Genomic DNA, 17,662 nt, shown 5'->3' with positions numbered 1-17,662 from the left:
GCAGCTAGACAGCTATAGATAAGTAAATTATTAGATGTCCACATTTGTACTTGTACTATATTCACTTTTTTCTCTTGACAGTAGATGGCCCTTTGGGGGCACAAATGTCTTCTCTTCAATCAGATGAAATGTTCCCCTATAACAAACATTTTCTCTTTTAGAAGGTCCATGCTCCCTGCTAACCCTCTATTCTGAGTGCTAGCAAAACATCATTCAATTAGAATAGTTTGGATAACATTTGCAATGAGATCTGGGTGAAGATCACTGTGACTGGCCTTTACATGCAGTGGGAAGGCAAGATAGTAAGGAACCTTCTTTTTGCTAGACTCATGAAAGGGTCAGTCAAGCACAGGGTTGCTACCAAGTTGCTCCTCCCATGAAATATGGCTTCTTGTTTTCCAAATGCTATAAACCTAAGAGATCACGAATCACACTTCAGGAAAGCTCTAATTTGGGAGTCTATTTTAAACTCTGCTGAGGAGACCAAGAGCCACCTATCAAAAATGGCCCAGCAACAAAAAAGTAAAAGTTTATTCATGGTCTGGGGTATGAAAACGGGGGGGAAAAAGCATGTTGGGCAGCCAGCTTTACAGATACTATTGATTGATGTTTGGAAGAATGCAGTTTCAGTGGGCAAGTGGGTGGGAAGTTATGCAAATTGTAGGAAGAAAGGAAGGGATTTTCCATCCTTAAGTGCTTCTCTGAACCATGGTCTAGATTCTCTTTTGAGATGTCAATGTAAAGCTGAATTTGAGTGTGAAACAACATATTGTGTATTTTAGTGTCTGTTCCTCTGTGTATGTACGTAAGACAGACACTCCGTACATAATGGTGTCTATGTATGGTTCCAACAACACACTTGGTTACATAAACTGAGGTTTATTTCTTAAGAGGCAATAACCTCCTCCTGAACTCCATACACACTGAAGCCAAAGGCCACAATCTGTGTTTAACTAGGATACAGTTATTGAGTTGACAGGAAGAACCCTTCAATTATTGTAACTGAAATATCCGATGATAAAATTTTTTAGACATACCTGGGTTAAAAATCGGGTTTTTTTATATATGAGAATACAGTAGTATGAGAGAGTATACAAACTACCATACACGCTGTGCTTGTTCTTACTGGCCAAGGCTCACTCTCCACTTCTAGCACTATGTGGGGACAACCCTGTGTCTTGGGTTCACAGTGAAGGGGGAAAGACCAAGTGGCCTAGCACTCCCAAGATCTGGATGGAGCACAAAATTCCACAGCTCAGAGATTGTTATTGCCCTCACAAAGATAGATGTGAAGTGTGACAAAGAAGAGAAAGGCTAAACAATTCTAAACTGAGTGGCTTGAGCTTTTTACCTTCCTGCGTTGTAACTTTAAGTAGCCAGATGGACAGCTTCATTGGGCCTGTCTGCTTTCATATGACCAGATTGTGTACACATGCTTGAAATGGTTTTGTAATGCATGTGTAGATTTTATTAACACATACCCAGCCAAGTATAATTATTTAACTACACAAACTATTGCATCTGACAGTAGTACTGCATATTATCACTATTTATAATTTACAGTGTGATAGCACCTAACCTCAAATACGTCAGGACCCCACTGTAGAGACATAGTAAATGAATGTCCCTGCCCCAAGGAGCTTATTAATAGCATCTGTACCCGATGTAGCTCTTTACTTCTGTTCTCCCCTCCACACCCACTGCCTTCGCCCCCTGTAATCTGCTCAAGGTAAGGTTGCAGTGGAAGAGGGTAGGGTTGTGTTCCTGCCCCTCCACAGCGTCTTTATGTGCCCCCTTCACTTGGAGGTGAACAGTGATGGGAGGGGAGACAAAACAAGTTTAACTCCACTATAGCATTGCCCCTTGCAAGCCCAGCTGCAGCATCCTTCCCCCCCATCCGCAGCAGCACCAGGTACCCAGGGAGCTGGCACCCAGCAGCAGCACTGCTCTGCCTCTCAGGAGTGCGGGTTTGCGTTTCCCAATTCAGTTAACTTGGGCTCACCCGTCAGTCTGTCCAGGTCAGGCTGAAAGGCTGGAGAACCTGCTGCAAGTGTCTGCTGGGGAACAACATCGCCGGCTCCACACGGGCAGGGGGACCAGGAAGCACGTGTGAAAAATGAGGACGAGGGAGGGTGTGTGGGGCGGAGAACAGGCGCCGCTATCAGACAAAGCCCTGAATAACGGGGCCTGTCCCTACACCATCAGGGCACCTGGTCGCCCTGCTTTTGGGTGTCCTCCTTCTCACACCCGCGCGCCGCTCAAGCGCTGCCCGTGCCGAGCCGGGCCGATGTCTCAGGATAAGCCCAATCCGACTTCACTGCAACTAGTGGAGCGGGCCCCGGTCCGCACACTCTGCGCCGGCTGGAACTGGGGGAGGGGGGACAGGCGGGACCTGACCCCCGCGGGGCGGAACGCAGCGAGACGTTGGCCTGAGGGGCGGGGGGAGGGAGGATGTTTATCCTCATCTGCCGACGACTAGCAGCGCCCCGGCCCGCCCGCGCGCTTCCAGGGCGAAGGGAGGCGGACCGCGATCCGGCACCGGGTGGGCCGCACTGAAGTGGGACAGGGCGGGCGTTGCTCCCTCGCCTGATTGGTGAACGCGCCCTCCAATCACAAGCGGCCAGCTCTACTCTGCTCTCCTCGCCCCTCCTAGCGCGCCCCCCCTCCCACAGCCCCCCCCCCCCCCAGAAGTTCGAGGCTTTGGAGCCCCTCGGGCGGCGCGTGGTGCCGCCGAGCCCTGGCTTCTCCTAGCCGCGGGCTCCCCGCCCACCGGCACCCTCTGCACCGCCCTCCCGCTCCGGGGCAGGAGGATGAGGGGCGGCGGTGCCTCTGTGCTCCCATGGCGGCGGTGGCTGTTGTTGCTGCTGCTGGTGGGAGCGGTTCTGCAGCTGCAGCCTCGCCGCCTCCTCTTGCAAGCAGCGGAGCCTCCTCCAGTCCCTGCCAGTGCAGCGAGGAGCCTGGTTTGGGGGCCGGGGCTGGAAGCGGAGCTCACGGTGCCCGTCAGGTATTTCTACATCCAGGCGGTCAGCGCAGCTGGGCAGAACTTCACCCGCTCCCCCCCAGGTACAGTGCATGCATTTGCTCTTGGCCTGGTTGTGGCTTTTGTTTCCCAGACTGGGCTCTGACAGCCGTAAGCCTGGCTCAGGAGGTGTGGACTGAAGAAACCGTGAGTGACCTGAAGGAGTTGACTCAGGATGAGAAGCAGATCTAAAAAGCCTTGAGATTTTTTCCCTACCCCCTTATCCTCTCCCCTTCCTAGCACCGGGCCGGGGTGCTTTGCTGTGCTCCAGTAACACAGAATCAATCACTGCTACCTTTTTCATCTTGCAACGTCAGACGCACTTCACAATAATACACGTTTAAATACATTTTTAAAAGCCTCGCTGATGTGTGATAAGCGCACCAAAAACATTAACATCCCACATTACTCTTATTATCTGGTATGTCTTTCCATGCAACCCTGCACCTTCTCTCCAGTTTCCTAAATAATAGTAGACAGCTTTAAAGCAGTGTGTTCAAAATAAATTAGCCCTCCTGGGACCAGTCCTAGCACTGTGGGTGTCAGTGGTAGGGAGTAGGACAAACTAATTATCTTTAATCCAACCACACACTATTTATGCTAATCAAATAACTTTTAAAAATAATACCTTGCTGTTCATTGGTCACAGTCTTCTCACTCCTGCTGTGGCAAAATAGTAGGACTTCCACTTTCTCTTGTCTACTCTATGTGGACATTAAATTATCCTGAGGCACTTTTCTCAAGAGTGGGGGATTTTTTTGTATCCCTGGCCAAAATTTCCACTGGGCAGTTTGCTATTTGTCTGCTTTTTTCTGACCCAGGTAGCTGCGTTTCAGTGGTGACATAGGTGCTTAGATGCTTAAGTACTTTAGGATTGCTCATGATAGAAAAAGTTATAGATAGGTAAAATCCACTAGCTTTCCAGCAGTTCTGAGATCTGTACTAACTAATAACACTTGATAAATCAAGATTATTTCAATGTGTTGGGCAATCCTGGATACTACCTGGTCAGTGAGGAAATAAAATAATATGTTAGGGTCAATTACAGATAAAAAGTTTATTTGATGGTACACTTGAAACTGCTTATAGTGAACATAAAACAGTTTATAGTGAATCAGATGAAAATCTCATGTTTTAGCACAAAACAATGCAAAAATTCCAATTGCAGCTGTAATGAACTCAGAGTATAGTGAAGATGGTCTGAAAAATTATTTCAGTATAAAACAGCTCCACTTTGCATTTAAAGAAGAGAGTCACAGCAACAGGAATTAGGTATTAATTTTAAGTCTGGTGTACTTTCAGTGAATGATCATAAAAGTTCCTAAAAAGTGCATATCTAACCTATAGATCATCTGTGGGGCAAAACTGCATTGGTTCAGAATACAATCCAACAAGGCTAGTGAAGACAACCTGAACCATTTGTGTTTAACCAGTTCTATCCCACCAGTTCAAGTAAGAGTGGTTCAGTTCTCTAGTGTAAATGCTGCTTTAGTGGTGTGACCCTCCAGCATTTCAAATGTGCCCAGCACTTTGCACTGAAGTCCTGATTTTCACTCACACACTCCTCTTACCAGCAGCGATCCATGCTGCAACAAGAATTCATGCTGTGACCTGCTCTTATTTACTCTTGTAAGGACAGCAGGGTCAAAAATAGGAGGAGAGCCCAGAACAAAGCAGACACAAAAGGGAGTGTAGAATAAGAACTAAAAATGACAGGCAAGCTTATGGTTTGCATCTTAAGGCAGTGTGAAGGGTCATCAAAGGAGAGAGGCAGAGCAGCTGTGATATAAACGTAGGTAGACCCTCCGTTTTAATCACTTTACAGAGCATATGCTGAGCACAAGGTTTCTACTAAGACTTCTAATTTAGGATGAAAGCTATTGCATTTTGACTCTTATAATGAAGATAAGTGAGGTTAGTTAACAAACAAAAACATCCTTTCCAATTAAATTACATAGGATAAATTTGTTTGCAGCTGAGGCCCTCTATATAAATACAGTGGGGGATCAGCAGTCTTCCTCTAAGCAAACACAGGTTTCATTTCAGCTCCTGGAAAACGTTTCAGAGAATTTTGGTGCTTGTCTAATTGAGGGTCTGACAAAAGTATCTAGAACTATCCTGATCTCACAAAGTTTTGCGCATAACCTTCTCCAATCTAATGAGTCTCAGGCTCTACTCCTAATCTGTCACACCTCAATTGTTCCAGCCCCAAGCCTTCTCCAGGCAGATACTCCAACTTCATGTCAAACTTCAGGGTGGTTTTGTGATGCTGACAGCTGCTCTTGAATAACTCAGATGAACCCTTGATGTCTGTGAATCTGGAGCTCATTCCACTAGCACAGGGAAAATCCCTAAATTTCAGCATCAAGATGTTTGGAACTCAGAAGAGTAAGACTTTTAAAAGTAAAAACTTAAGGCTTGATTTTGAACTCACACTGGTATAAATCCAATGAGATAAAACGATACATAACTAGTGCGAGATCAGAATCAGGTCCTTAGTGTGGGTCACCTATGCCATAGTTTCTCAACCTGTGGTACACGTACCCCTGGGGGTACACGAGACACAGGCAGGGGGTACGTGGCAAAAAACCCAGTGAAGGGAGGCGAGTGGCAGCTGCCAACTTCTGGGGAAGCCAGGTTGCAGCTGCCTGCTTCCCACCTGGTCCCAGCTCCCAGCTGGGAGGTAGACAGCAGCCGCCCCAGTCCTGGGAAGCTGGGCGGCAGCCACCAGCTTTTTGATATGCCAGGTGGCTGCTGCCTGCATCCTGCCCGGTCTCAGCTCCCAGGTGGGAGCCCAGTGGCAACCTTCTGCGCCCTGTGAGCTAGGTTCGCAACTGGGTGGCTGCCACTTGCGCTCCGGCTCTGAGCTAAGAGACAGCCTCCCACTCCCTGACTTGAAGACGGGCAGCAGCTGCCTGCCTCCTGCCCATGTCCCCGGGTCCCAGCCTGCGCGGAAGCCTCCTCTGCCCCAGTTCGGAGCAGGTGGCAGTCGCCCACCTCCCGGGCTGGCAGCCAGACAGCAGCTGCCTGCAACTTTCCCAGGTGGCAGCTCCCCTCCCTGACTCAAACCCTGGTGCCCAGAATGCCAGGCTATCCACTCTGGTGGGCTGCTAGTGCCTGCTTATACTTCACAGGTTCCCGCCTGTGTGAGGAGAACACCATGTGACCCCACCATCAGGCCATAGTGATTGGCTTTTTTTATTGAGAACCCTGGACCAATTCATGGGACACTACTATCTTTAACACAGAAGCCTGACACCAAATGCTGTTCCAGGCACAGAAGCTGAGACTCCCAGCACAGCTCAGTGTCATCCTGTAAGGAAGTACAAAAGCATACCTCCAAGGATAAAACCGTAAAGCCCCAGACAGAAGCAATGGCTATTATTTCAGAACTGGCTGTCATGGTGCCGAGAGTCAGTCCCCATCTCACACCAGAAAGTGGAGTTTTTAGCGACATCCCTACCCAGACCACCAGCACCAGGTGGAGAGGCATGCCAGGCACTGTCCACCACAGTCCCCTGAGGAAGAAACCCAGATACACTAGGAGGTGCCAGTCTTCCTCCGTCTCTGTGGAATACTCTGCATCTGCTGCAAGGCAGCAAATTTGATGGGACTGTCAGGAGCCACACCAGAACAAAACATAACTTTGAAAAGTCATCTTGTCCCTTCTACCAGGTTCGGTTTGCCATTGCATCTGACAGATGGGTGGTAGATATCTTCACTCATGGCTACCCAATCCAGTTCTTCTCTTTACTCTCAACCCACCTTCCCACTCCCTCATCAGGAACCCTTCTCATAAGAGCTTACTGCAAACAGAAGTGACCTCTTCACTTTGTCTAAAAGCCATAAAGGTGGTACCTCTCAAGTATAGAGGAAGATATTTTCTTATTCCAAAGAAAGCAGGTCTTTGTCCTATCCTAGACACGAGGAGATTAAACAAATGCATCATGTGAGATTCAGAATGGTAATACTTGCCTCCATCAAGCATACCTCCCTGAGAACAGATGCCTGTCCCTGCAATTTACACTGAACAAAATAACATCAAACCTGATGGGCAGGATAGGCTGGCAATGGGGAAAAAACAGTCTCTAGCCCCCAGAGGGCAAGGAAACAATCTCAGGCCTAACCCTCCAGCAAGGCAGGCTGGCAATGGGGAAAGCAGTTTCTAGCCCCAGAGAGGTGAGGAAATGCTCCAAAGCCCCAGCCGTTAGGCAGGGCAGGGCAGGCAGAAGGGAACAGGCTCTGGCCCTCAACGGGCATTCACCCCTAGGTCAGGGTAGGAAGGGGGACGCAGGCCCACCCATTTCCACTGCGTCCCAGCCCAGGGCGCTGTCAGTGACAGGACACCCCGTCACTGGATCAGCGGGGCTCTGGCCGAAACATGCTGACTCAGAGCGAGTGCAAGCTCAGCCAGACTGTAGTCAGCTCCCCTGGGCTACTTCCTCCCACTGTCTCCCTAGAGTACCTGGACTCCTGAGCTGTACCCCAGTTCCTCAGGATGCTCTGCCCGAGGGAAGCTGCAGAAACCCTCGGCCTCGTTGCTTGATGGCAGGTCTGGGAACTGTTTGGAATCATCTGCAGAGGGCAGCTCTCCCCTCTAGCTCACTGGGGGTTGGAGCTCGTGTAGCTCCTCCAGGTTCTCCGGACTCCAGGCAGTAGGCAGCTCCGGCAGCCTCTCCTCCCGGTCATAGGATCCGGGGGTCTCCTCTGACTCGTCAGGTTCAGGTAGCTCCTCCAGATCCTCAGGGCCCCACACCGTGGGTAGCTCCAACAGCCTCTCCTCCGTGGAGTGGTCGGGTGCAGACCTAGGCTCAGGCCCCAAGGGAGAGGCGTCCTTCTCCCTCGGCCGCTGGGCCCTGACTGAGTGGGCAGGCCTGGCTTTTATAGCCCTACCCCTGCCTACCTGCTTCCGGTCAGATGGTGTACTCCCAGGGTCCAACCCCAGGCTGTCTCTTTGTTTATATGTAAGCCATAGCCAGTCCTTTCAGGCCATTTTGTCACAAAGAATATCTAAGTGGATCACACAGTACATCTTTGTCTGTTACTTGACTGCTGTTCCTCTCCCCTCAGAACACAAGCAATATTTTCTGCCAGCTTCAGAAACATGCCAGTATCTGAAATCTGCAGAGTGGTGATGTCGAGTCACTCACTAACCATCAAACATTATGCTTTGGTCTAGGCTCAGGGGTTTCCAAACTTTTTGCCGTCACAACCCTATTTTAAATAATTATTTCCTCCTGGGACCACAGACAGCATGGGTCTTTGGCACAATATGACCTCACATGCACAATATGTGCTGGGTCATGCTGCTTGGAGGACACCATTTTGTAGAGCACATACATATGAGGATGCCATTTTGCAGAACAAAATGGCGTACCCCATACATCGTGACCTTGCATGCATCATGACATTGCACACATCGTACGCGCAAGGTCACATTGTGCGGAGTAAAATGACGTCCTCCGCACACTAAGAATCGCTGTGACCCCATCTGCTGATGGCGCCACCCCATTTGGGCTCACAACCCACAGTTTGGGAACAACTGACTTAGCTGCTAGACCAGATTCTAAGTTCAGGAGAGCCATACTATAATCACTATTTGACTAAATCGGGTAAAACTCCGTATTCCCGCCATCTTGAGGGAGTACTGCTTGCCAGTCACTGCAGTAGGATCCACACTCGAAGAAAGAACAGTTACTTACCTAGTGGTAACTGTGATTTTTTTGAGATGTTGTCATCAGTGTGCATCCCACAACCTGCCCTCCATCTCTGCTTTTTGGATTCCTCAGTTCATGTGCTCTGAATTGCAAGGGCACTGAGGGAAGGTTGCAGCTGCTCTGCCCTTTATGTCCTCACACAGAAGCAAGATGAGGCACAGGGCTAATGCACAGCCCTGATGGACGCTACTATTCAAAAGCCTCCAATCTTGCAAGCATGAAGTGCATGCAAACCTAAAGTGGGAGCCACACTGATGACGACATCTTAAAGAATCACAGTTATAGTAGGTTAAGTAATCATTCTATGTGTACGGTGGCATGGAATTTAAGTGCAGGACAAATGGGACTGGAACCATCTCAGGACTCAGTAACTTTAAATCAGAGGCTTTCACACTGTTATTGATTGTTTCACTGAATTCATCCAGTTCTGAAGTCCAAGGTTCTGAATGAGATATTCCTTACTGCTTAATGGTTGCTGCATTTACTTACAGATCACTGCACATATTAGTATATTGCTTGGGGTATATAAATTACATTGGTATAAAGAGTGTATGAAAGGCACTGTCTACAATCCAGTTTTGTTCAGTGATAGATTAGATTTTGGGACAGATTAGAATTTATATTCTCATGCCTTGATATAAATAGAAATTGTTTAGTTATATCTGTACCTCATTCAGTGGCAGTGTTCATGAAAATAGTTTTGTTTGATTGTGCTGCTGCTTAGATCTTATGACTTATTAAGAATCTGTGTTTTATCATGTTTTTGAATGATAAAGCTAACTATCTGCCCCAAGTGATCCAAGTATGACAGATGTAAGGGAACATATCCGAGTTTAATATTTTAAATCATACATATTTAATCTCTCTCAAGATGTTCTATTCCCACTTTATAAGAGCCAGGTTGCGTTAATGATGCAGCTCTGGTGATTTTTAAGCACAGGACACAGCAGATGTCCACAAAACATCTAGATTTTCGTTCTCTTATTTTATAGTAGCTGGACCTTTAAATTTGCAAGGCAACCAGCTGCAATCAAAAGGCGATCATTTTTGTCCAGGTACTTACCTACTAGTAACTATGATTCTTTGAGATGTTGGCATCACTGCAGCATCCCAAAACCTGCCATCCATCCCTGCTTTTTGGGGTTCTTTTGACACAGTCCAACATGACTGATAAATAAACTAGAGAAATGCGGGCTTGGCAGAACTACCATTAAGTGGATACATCATTGGTTAAACAAATGCAAACAAAGAGTAACCATTAATGGAATAATGTTAGATTGGAGGGAGGTTTCAAGTGGGATTCCACAGAGATCTGTTCTGGGTCTGGTGTTGTTTAACCTCTTTATTAATGACCTGGATCTAAGAATATAGATCATTCTAATCACCTTTGCAGATGACACAAAGAAGGGGGGGAGTTGCCAACACTTTGGAGGATAGAGCTAAAATTCAAAGGGATCTTGATAAGTTGGAGAACTGAGTTATAGACAGCAAAATGAAATTCAACAAAGACAAATGTAAGGTGCCACACTTAGGGAAGAGAAACCAAATGCAAAAATACAGAATGGGGGATAACAGGCTTGGCAAGAGCGCTGCTGAGAAGGATCTGGGAGTTGTGCTAGATCACAATCTCAACATGAGTCAGCAAGCAAATGCAATTTTAGGTTGCATTAACAGAGGCATAGCATGCAAATCACAGAGGTGATAGCACCACTCTACTCTGCGCTGGTTAGGCCTCAGCTGGAGTCCAGTTTTGGTTACCAATGTATAGAAAGGATGTAGAAAAACTGGAAAGGATCCAGAGGTGAGCGACAAAAATGATCAAAGGGATGGAATGCAAGGCATATGAGCAAAGGCTGAAGGAACTGGGTATGTTTAGTTTGGAAAAAACGAGATTAAGGGGGGACATAATAGCGGTCTTCAAATACTTGAGAGGCTGCCATAAAAAAGATGGAGAAAAGTTATTCTCTCTTGCCACAGATGGCAGGACAAGAGGCAATGGGTTCAAACTGAGCATAGCAGATTTAGATTAAATCCCAGGAAAAACTTCCTAACTGTAAGAACAGTAAGACAATGGAACACACTGTCTACGGAGGTTGTGGAAGTGCCTTCACTTCAAAAGGAGGCTGGATAGACATCTGTCTTGGATAGTTTAGATACAATAAATCCTTCATCTTGGCAAGGGATTAGACTAGATGCGGTCCCTTCCAATCCTATGATTCTGTATATGACTCCTGCATGCTGCAAGTGCCTTCCCATCAGTTGGCAAGTATTCTTCACTCCTGCTATGTTTTATCCTGGTTTTCCTTCTCTCTGATTCCTGAGGAACTAACATATCTTCATAGTATTAACTTGAAATCTGAATAATAAAGTTAATCTTTGTTTCAAAACATTTAAGAGATTCGTACTGCATTGTAACAGTCACACTTCAAAGTAACTTACATCTTACTTACCTTCATTTGTGGTTTGTCCATATGATGACCAGGAAAACTAGACAGGATGATCTCTTCCTCTTACATACATTCTTGAAAATTAATGATTGGTGTATCTTATAAAACATGACTGCTAAATTTGTGCAATCAGAAAAATTTACAGGGTAAATCCAGAGAAATGTCCCTGCATTTTATGGAGTTATTTCAGACTTACACTGGTGTAATTCAGAACATAATTTGATCCATCTCTCATTTTTCATTTAAGTAATCCTAATAGCATGCAGTGTCTACAGCTATTTTTTTCTTCTTCTTTTCAGGAAGAACACAGTTTAAAGTGTTAATTAAAGCACTTTCCCCAAAAGAAGTCATTAGAATCCACATCCCTAACCTTATGGATAGGAAGGATGGGTCATTTCTTATACAGTATCGGATGTACGGGAGTGTCAATGAAGGGTTAAAGATTGAGGTATTTTATGGTGATGAACACGTAGCTAAGTCTCCTTATATTTTGAAAGGTAAGTTTTCAGTTTATCATTTTATGGTGACAGCTATAGAAATGCTATGGACTAAACTTTGACTAGTCAGGAGACGGTAACAGATTAGAGGTACCGACACTTTTTGTGGTTTAAGCAGTCCCTTACACAGCCTTCCTCTTACACAGATTAAAGGAGCAGAAATAATCTACATACAGACCATTGTCAAGTTATGGGACATACATATTTAAGCATGTAGACCATGGCCCCCGAACTTTAGGTCCTGCCTCAGAGCACCCCTCTCTAGCTCTTGTTGCAGAGTGACCATTAGGTTTTGTGGGGCACCACACCAGAAAAAACCTCACCTAGGAAAGCAAGGAAATCCATATTGTTCCCAGCATTTCATAATTTGTTCAGTCTCTCTTGCCTTTGTGATTTCTAAAGCACGGTCCTTTCTAGACATTGAATTCCTATAACCAGCCCCACATTAACTCCTCTTTTCTTACTGCTGGCCCAGTTTAGATCAATGCTTATCCCGATACTATAAGTTCCACTTAAAAGGGGAAAATAATGCAAACTATTTTCAAATTTAAGGTCTGCTTCTCTGGTCTTCTTTTCTCTTCTCACAATTGATTGGTTTGCTACCAAGGGAAAAGGATGAACACTGAAAATGAAGTTACTTCTCCAGCATCATTTCCCATTCTTTCCTTCTCCTGATCATAATTTTATTTTTATGTAGAATCCTATGTTCACACTATTATAAAACACTTCAAAACTGAAGCAAAAATGGTTTTAAAATGAGATTTCAAGAAAGGCAGTAAACTCGAAGATGAATTCCATATAGTTTGGAGCAGCAAAAATTAAAGCAAATTTCCTCCCATTTCTACTACTCCTCGGATGGAGGGGACAAAACTGTAGCCAGGATCAATGGGGATGGGGTAATAGATTGATACAACAGTAGAAAATGTTGATACAAGACTGAAAAGTTTTGAAAAGTTGGATGTCAAGTGAAGTTGACAGTAGATAGGGGTGATATGGTCCAACAGCAGCAAGACAGTAAGCCTAGGTATTGGTGCTAGAGCATACTTACATGTACCTAGTCACTAGTGTGACATAGTACAGTGTTTGTTTTTAGCTAGAAGTTCATGGAATAAAATTTACTTAAATGCTTAGGCCTTATTCCAGTGTATAAATGCACACTGATCCAAAAGGGCAGACTTCATAATTAATTATACATAAAAGAAAGCACCTCATACTAAATGTAAATAGAGCCCTGCAAATTTGTATCTGCATTTGAACCACAATCCACAAAAGGTCCCTGGATATAAAGCGAGTAGCTGCAAATTTGCAGGGCTCTAGATATAAAATTTGGATCTGCATCCATCCGTGATCCGCAAACATGGTCTCTGCGGATTTGCTGGGCTCTAAATATAAAGACTGTGGAACCATAAATTTCTAAATGAAGGTTAAAATATTGATAAATGAAGCTGTACAGCTGAATAATAGTATTGATGGATGCTTTAAACCACTATAGTCATTCTGGCAGGTAGCATGGCATTGGTACATGACTTTGTTTCTTCAGTAGAGATTATTGAAAAATGGTAAATATTTTCCATGAAAAATTAAAAAAAAAATTTAAATGTTCAGAAATATTTTGACTTTTGGACAAAATAAATAAAATTGTTTTAGTGATTAGTTGTTTTTGGTTTCTAAAAAGCAGAGAAAAAAGTCTTTTTTTTTTTTTCATGAAAAACACAGAGAATTTAGAAAGAATTTCCCAAGAAAATATTTGTTGACAAAAATGATCTTTTTTTTCTTTAAAAAAAAATTCAAATAAAAGACTCCCACCAGCTCTAGTTTTAGGTTTTTGTATCCAATAAGAGTCTCTTGGGTTGTGAGCTGAAACTATCAAAGAAGTCGTACGTTCTCATTGATTTGTATTCTGCAGGGCCTGTTTATCATGAGTACTGTGAGTGTCCAGAAGAAGATTCTCAGACTTGGCAAAAGATTTTCTCTTGTCCATCCCAGGAGCCACAAGTTACTAAGGACTTCACTTCTTTTCCCACCATCGACCTTCAGCGGATGCTTCATGAAGTCCCAACAAGGTTTGGGCAAACGAGCGGTGCTATTGTTCATTACGCTGTTCTCAATAATCACATCTACCGTCGTTCCTTAGGGAAGTACACAGACTTCAAAATGTTCTCAGATGAAATGTTGCTTTCATTGTCAAGAAAGGTACCAGCTATATAAAAATCACTTAAAGACTACTGGATCACACATACCTGTTACCATTGAGATATTATATTCATACTTTCATTTTCATACAAACCTTAAACTACAGCTGCATATTTAATATTAAACAAAAATTTTATTTTTATTTCTGCATCTGCATGATATAATCTGTTTAGGTAATCTGTATAATCTGTTATTGATGAGTAAGGACCTGATCCAAAGCCTACTGAAGTCAATAGGAAAACTGTAGGCACTACAGTTCTACAGGCTTTCCTGAACTGGAACTCATACTGCACAAATGGCTTGCAGGATTGAACCTGTAATCGATGTCTTTATTTCAGATAATGCTGATCGTTATTTGGTGGCTTGATTGACTGTGAGAGACAAGATAGGTGAGGTAAAATTTTTTATTGGATCGACTCCTGTTGGTGGAAGGGACAAACCTTTGAGTTTCACAGAGCTGTTCTTCAGGTCTGGGGAAGGTAACTAAAGTGTCTGAGCTAAATACAAGTCGGGACAGATTGTTAAGCATAAGGGGTTCGCATATGCTAAAGGAGATGACTTAAAATGAAGTGGGCATCTAAGGGTTATCAAGCAGTAGGATAAATAATGAGCCCATTATAACAATTTATAACACACCTTACTGCCTCATAATCCTTAATTGCCCACTTCATTTTAAGTGGTCTCCTACCGCATTGTCCTTTCACTAACAGAAGTTGGTCCAGTAAAAGATATGATATCTGCTACCTTGTCTCTCTCCTATCCGGAGACCAGCATGGCTACAACAGCACTGAAAACAATTGATTCTTCATGACATAAGAAAACTGAAGACTGTACTTTACTTTTAAAGCATGAGCAGTTGAGGCCTAACTCTTTGTGTAATTGTCCTGTATTGGATATACTTTTAGGTTCATCTCCCTGATGTAGAATTTTATCTTAATGTTGGAGACTGGCCAATGGAACATCGAACAGCTAACAGTACACCTGGCCCTATACCTATCATTTCATGGTGTGGTTCTGTGGATTCAAGAGACATAGTCCTTCCAACATATGATATAACCCATTCAACACTTGAAACCCTACGTGGTGTTACAAATGACCTCCTTTCTATTCAAGGAAATACAGGTAAATTAGATTTCATAGGCTTTACTAATCATTGGAATAGAATTCATAACCTTGTCAAAGGTAAAGGTTATATTTAACAGAATATATATATAAAGAGAGATATTGGCAAAAATTTTCAAAGCCGGATGCCTTATATAAGTATCTAAATAAGAGTGGCCAGTTTTTCAAAAGTGCTGATTGCTCACAACATCCACTGACTTTAATGGGAGCTGAAAATACTGTTATTTAGTGCCTAAATGTGGATTTCAGAGTCTAACATTAGACACTCAGGTTTGAAAATTTGGCCTTAAATTCAAACTTTAATTACACCCACGCAACACCATTAACTTTTAACTTGACAGTCTCCCATTTGGGTTCTGGTAACAATACTTGGTATTAAAAAGAATCTCTTCCTCCTACATGTACAAGAGTTCACAAAGCAGACCACAAAATCCTTTTGAAGTAATTTTTCCTCTGTCATGTTAGTATGAAAAGTACAATTATTAAATTTTAGTTTGCATTGGAATGTTTTTAGAAAATAAGCATCCAATAAAGTGTAGTTACTGAGATTTCTTGACAGATGTAAATATGATTATAACTCTCTTCATCCAGGAAAGTGCCTTATAGTGCTAAGTGTAACCAAATATTAGTCCAATTCCTGAGATGGGGTTTGCGCTATTGTAATTGTTTAAATTAAACTGTGAAAATGAATGTATAACCTCTTGCAGGACAGCCGTGACTACACTGAAATTTGTCTTGAAACCTGACTGAGGAAGTGATGTTTATTTAGACAGTTTAAAGCAAATACTTACTTAATTCAGATACCTGATAAATAGTTTGGTGACAAGGTCTCTGTTAACAATTCAGTATACCCTTCAATTAAGGGTTAAATTAAGGGTTCAATTAAGGGTTAAATAAGCTCCCCTTCCACTTCTCTGGGTCCTCCAAGGAAACTATCAGAAAAAAACAGGAAAGACAAGATTTGACATTTTTTATATTTCTAAAAGTATAACAAGAACCAGAGTGAAAATCTTACAGGCTTTCTCTGTATGTTATAAAGATGCAAAAAAGGATACACCACCTTTTTTTCCTCTGTCGGTCACCTCAAAGGTCTGGCAAAATTGGCTGCTTAACAGAGGTTACTAAAGGTGAAATGGAATTATGTGTTGGGATATTTAGGTGGACTTTTATTTTAAAGGTTACTTAAATAGGAAGGTCTTTTGTTCAGGGTTCGCAGTATACAGTACTCATATACCTTAAAAATGAACACAATTATTTTCTTGACAATTTGTTGAAAGACAAATAATTTTCTTAGAGACAAGTAGGTGAGGTAATATCTTTTATAGGATCAACTTCTGTTGGTGGAAGGGACAAGCATTCAAGCTCTTTGTTTCTTAAAAGAAAAAAAAAGACTTAATTTTTTCTCCAGCTAAGATTTTTTTTTTTCCATACCAAAAATTCAGGACAGGACAAATATTTACCAGTTAGGTTTATATATTTCTTTAACTAACAAGTTCATAACGGAGATTATGCTGATACTTGTTTTACTATACTTGTGAGTGTGATACTGATGCCATAACAAACTCAGATCGAATGTATGAGCATGTGTAGTTTGAAGATTTCAAGGCTGTTTTCTCTCCCTTATCTCATTCAATACCTGGAGGCCCTTTCTGGCACAACAAAACAGAACGAGCTTTCTTTAGAGGTCGAGACAGCCGAGAAGAACGTCTTCAATTGGTGCAACTATCCAAGGAGAATCCAGAGCTACTAGATGCTGGAATAACAGGATACTTCTTCTTCCGAGACAAGGAGAAAGAGCTGGGAAAGGCTCAGCTGATGGGATTCTTTGATTTCTTTAAGGTATTCCACGTCATATTGCAGACATGAGTTTACTTTGCAGTTAAATAGTTACTAATTGAAAAGAAGTAGCTTTCCTTTTTAACTTTGCTGATTGTATTTCAGTACTGTATTTGAAACAGTTATGCTGCACTGGGCACATTTGTCCATACAAAATAGATATTTTACCCATAAATAAAAACATAGTATAAAACATTATTTATTGGCTTCTGTAGGACTATTAGGGTGAGCAGTATTTGGCATGCTTTTAATTGATCCTGAGGTCTACCCTGTAGGGTAAGTAAGTGAGGATATTGAGGCATAGAAGCTAAATGATTTGCCCAAAATCTCATAAGGAATCTCTGTCAGATCCATGATTATAATGCAAAGTTTCTTAATTACCAATCTTGGGCCTAAACCACAAGACTGTGCCTTTCTCTTGATATTTATTATATCCAGGACATTTTGAAACTATGCATATATCTAACACTTAATAGGCTGAAAGATGAGAACTAATCTGCTTGTTTGTAATTGTTACACACTTGTGAAAAGGCCTGTGAAAAGTTTTGGTGGCTGCACCTATTTTGATTCAAAATATTATTCTCCTATTGCTTCTTTGTTTTCACATTACAGTACAAATACCAAGTGAATGTAGATGGGACAGTAGCAGCATACAGATTCCCATACCTCATGTTGGGTGACAGTCTAGTACTGAAACAAACCTCTCACTACTACGAGCACTTCTACAGTGAATTAAAACCATGGAAACATTATGTGCCAATTAAAAGAAGCCTAGATGACTTGCTAGAAAAAATAAAATGGGCTAAGGTAAGGATTGTTACCAACGAAGTT

General features: G+C 43.0%; 1 protein-coding gene across 3 annotated transcripts in view; it reads left to right on the top strand.

Moving 5' to 3' along the window:
* The first annotated feature begins 2,759 nt into the window (after positions 1-2,759).
* The window catches only part of POGLUT3 (protein O-glucosyltransferase 3), a 41,502-nt gene continuing 26,599 nt past the window's right edge, over positions 2,760-17,662 (top strand). For all 3 annotated transcript variants that reach the window (XR_010922561.1, XR_010922562.1, XM_067562812.1), the window contains exons 1-6: positions 2,760-3,063; positions 11,483-11,680; positions 13,587-13,873; positions 14,779-14,995; positions 16,638-16,834; positions 17,444-17,638. Coding sequence is in view for 1 of the 3 variants with exons in the window: in XM_067562812.1 (XP_067418913.1) it covers positions 2,811-3,063; positions 11,483-11,680; positions 13,587-13,873; positions 14,779-14,995; positions 16,638-16,834; positions 17,444-17,638 (1,347 nt within the window). In the remaining 2 variants the exon portion in view is untranslated. The remainder of the gene's footprint in view (positions 3,064-11,482; positions 11,681-13,586; positions 13,874-14,778; positions 14,996-16,637; positions 16,835-17,443; positions 17,639-17,662) is intronic.

The sequence above is a fragment of the Emydura macquarii genome, unplaced genomic scaffold (assembly GCF_026122565.2).
Source record: "Emydura macquarii macquarii isolate MOO-44397 ecotype Brisbane River unplaced genomic scaffold, CSIRO-AGI_Emac_v2 contig_2473, whole genome shotgun sequence".
In the NCBI taxonomy this organism is placed as follows: Eukaryota; Metazoa; Chordata; order Testudines; family Chelidae; genus Emydura; species Emydura macquarii.
The sequence above is the reverse complement of the archived record's forward strand: the minus strand, read 5'-3'. Positions and strand labels throughout refer to the sequence as shown.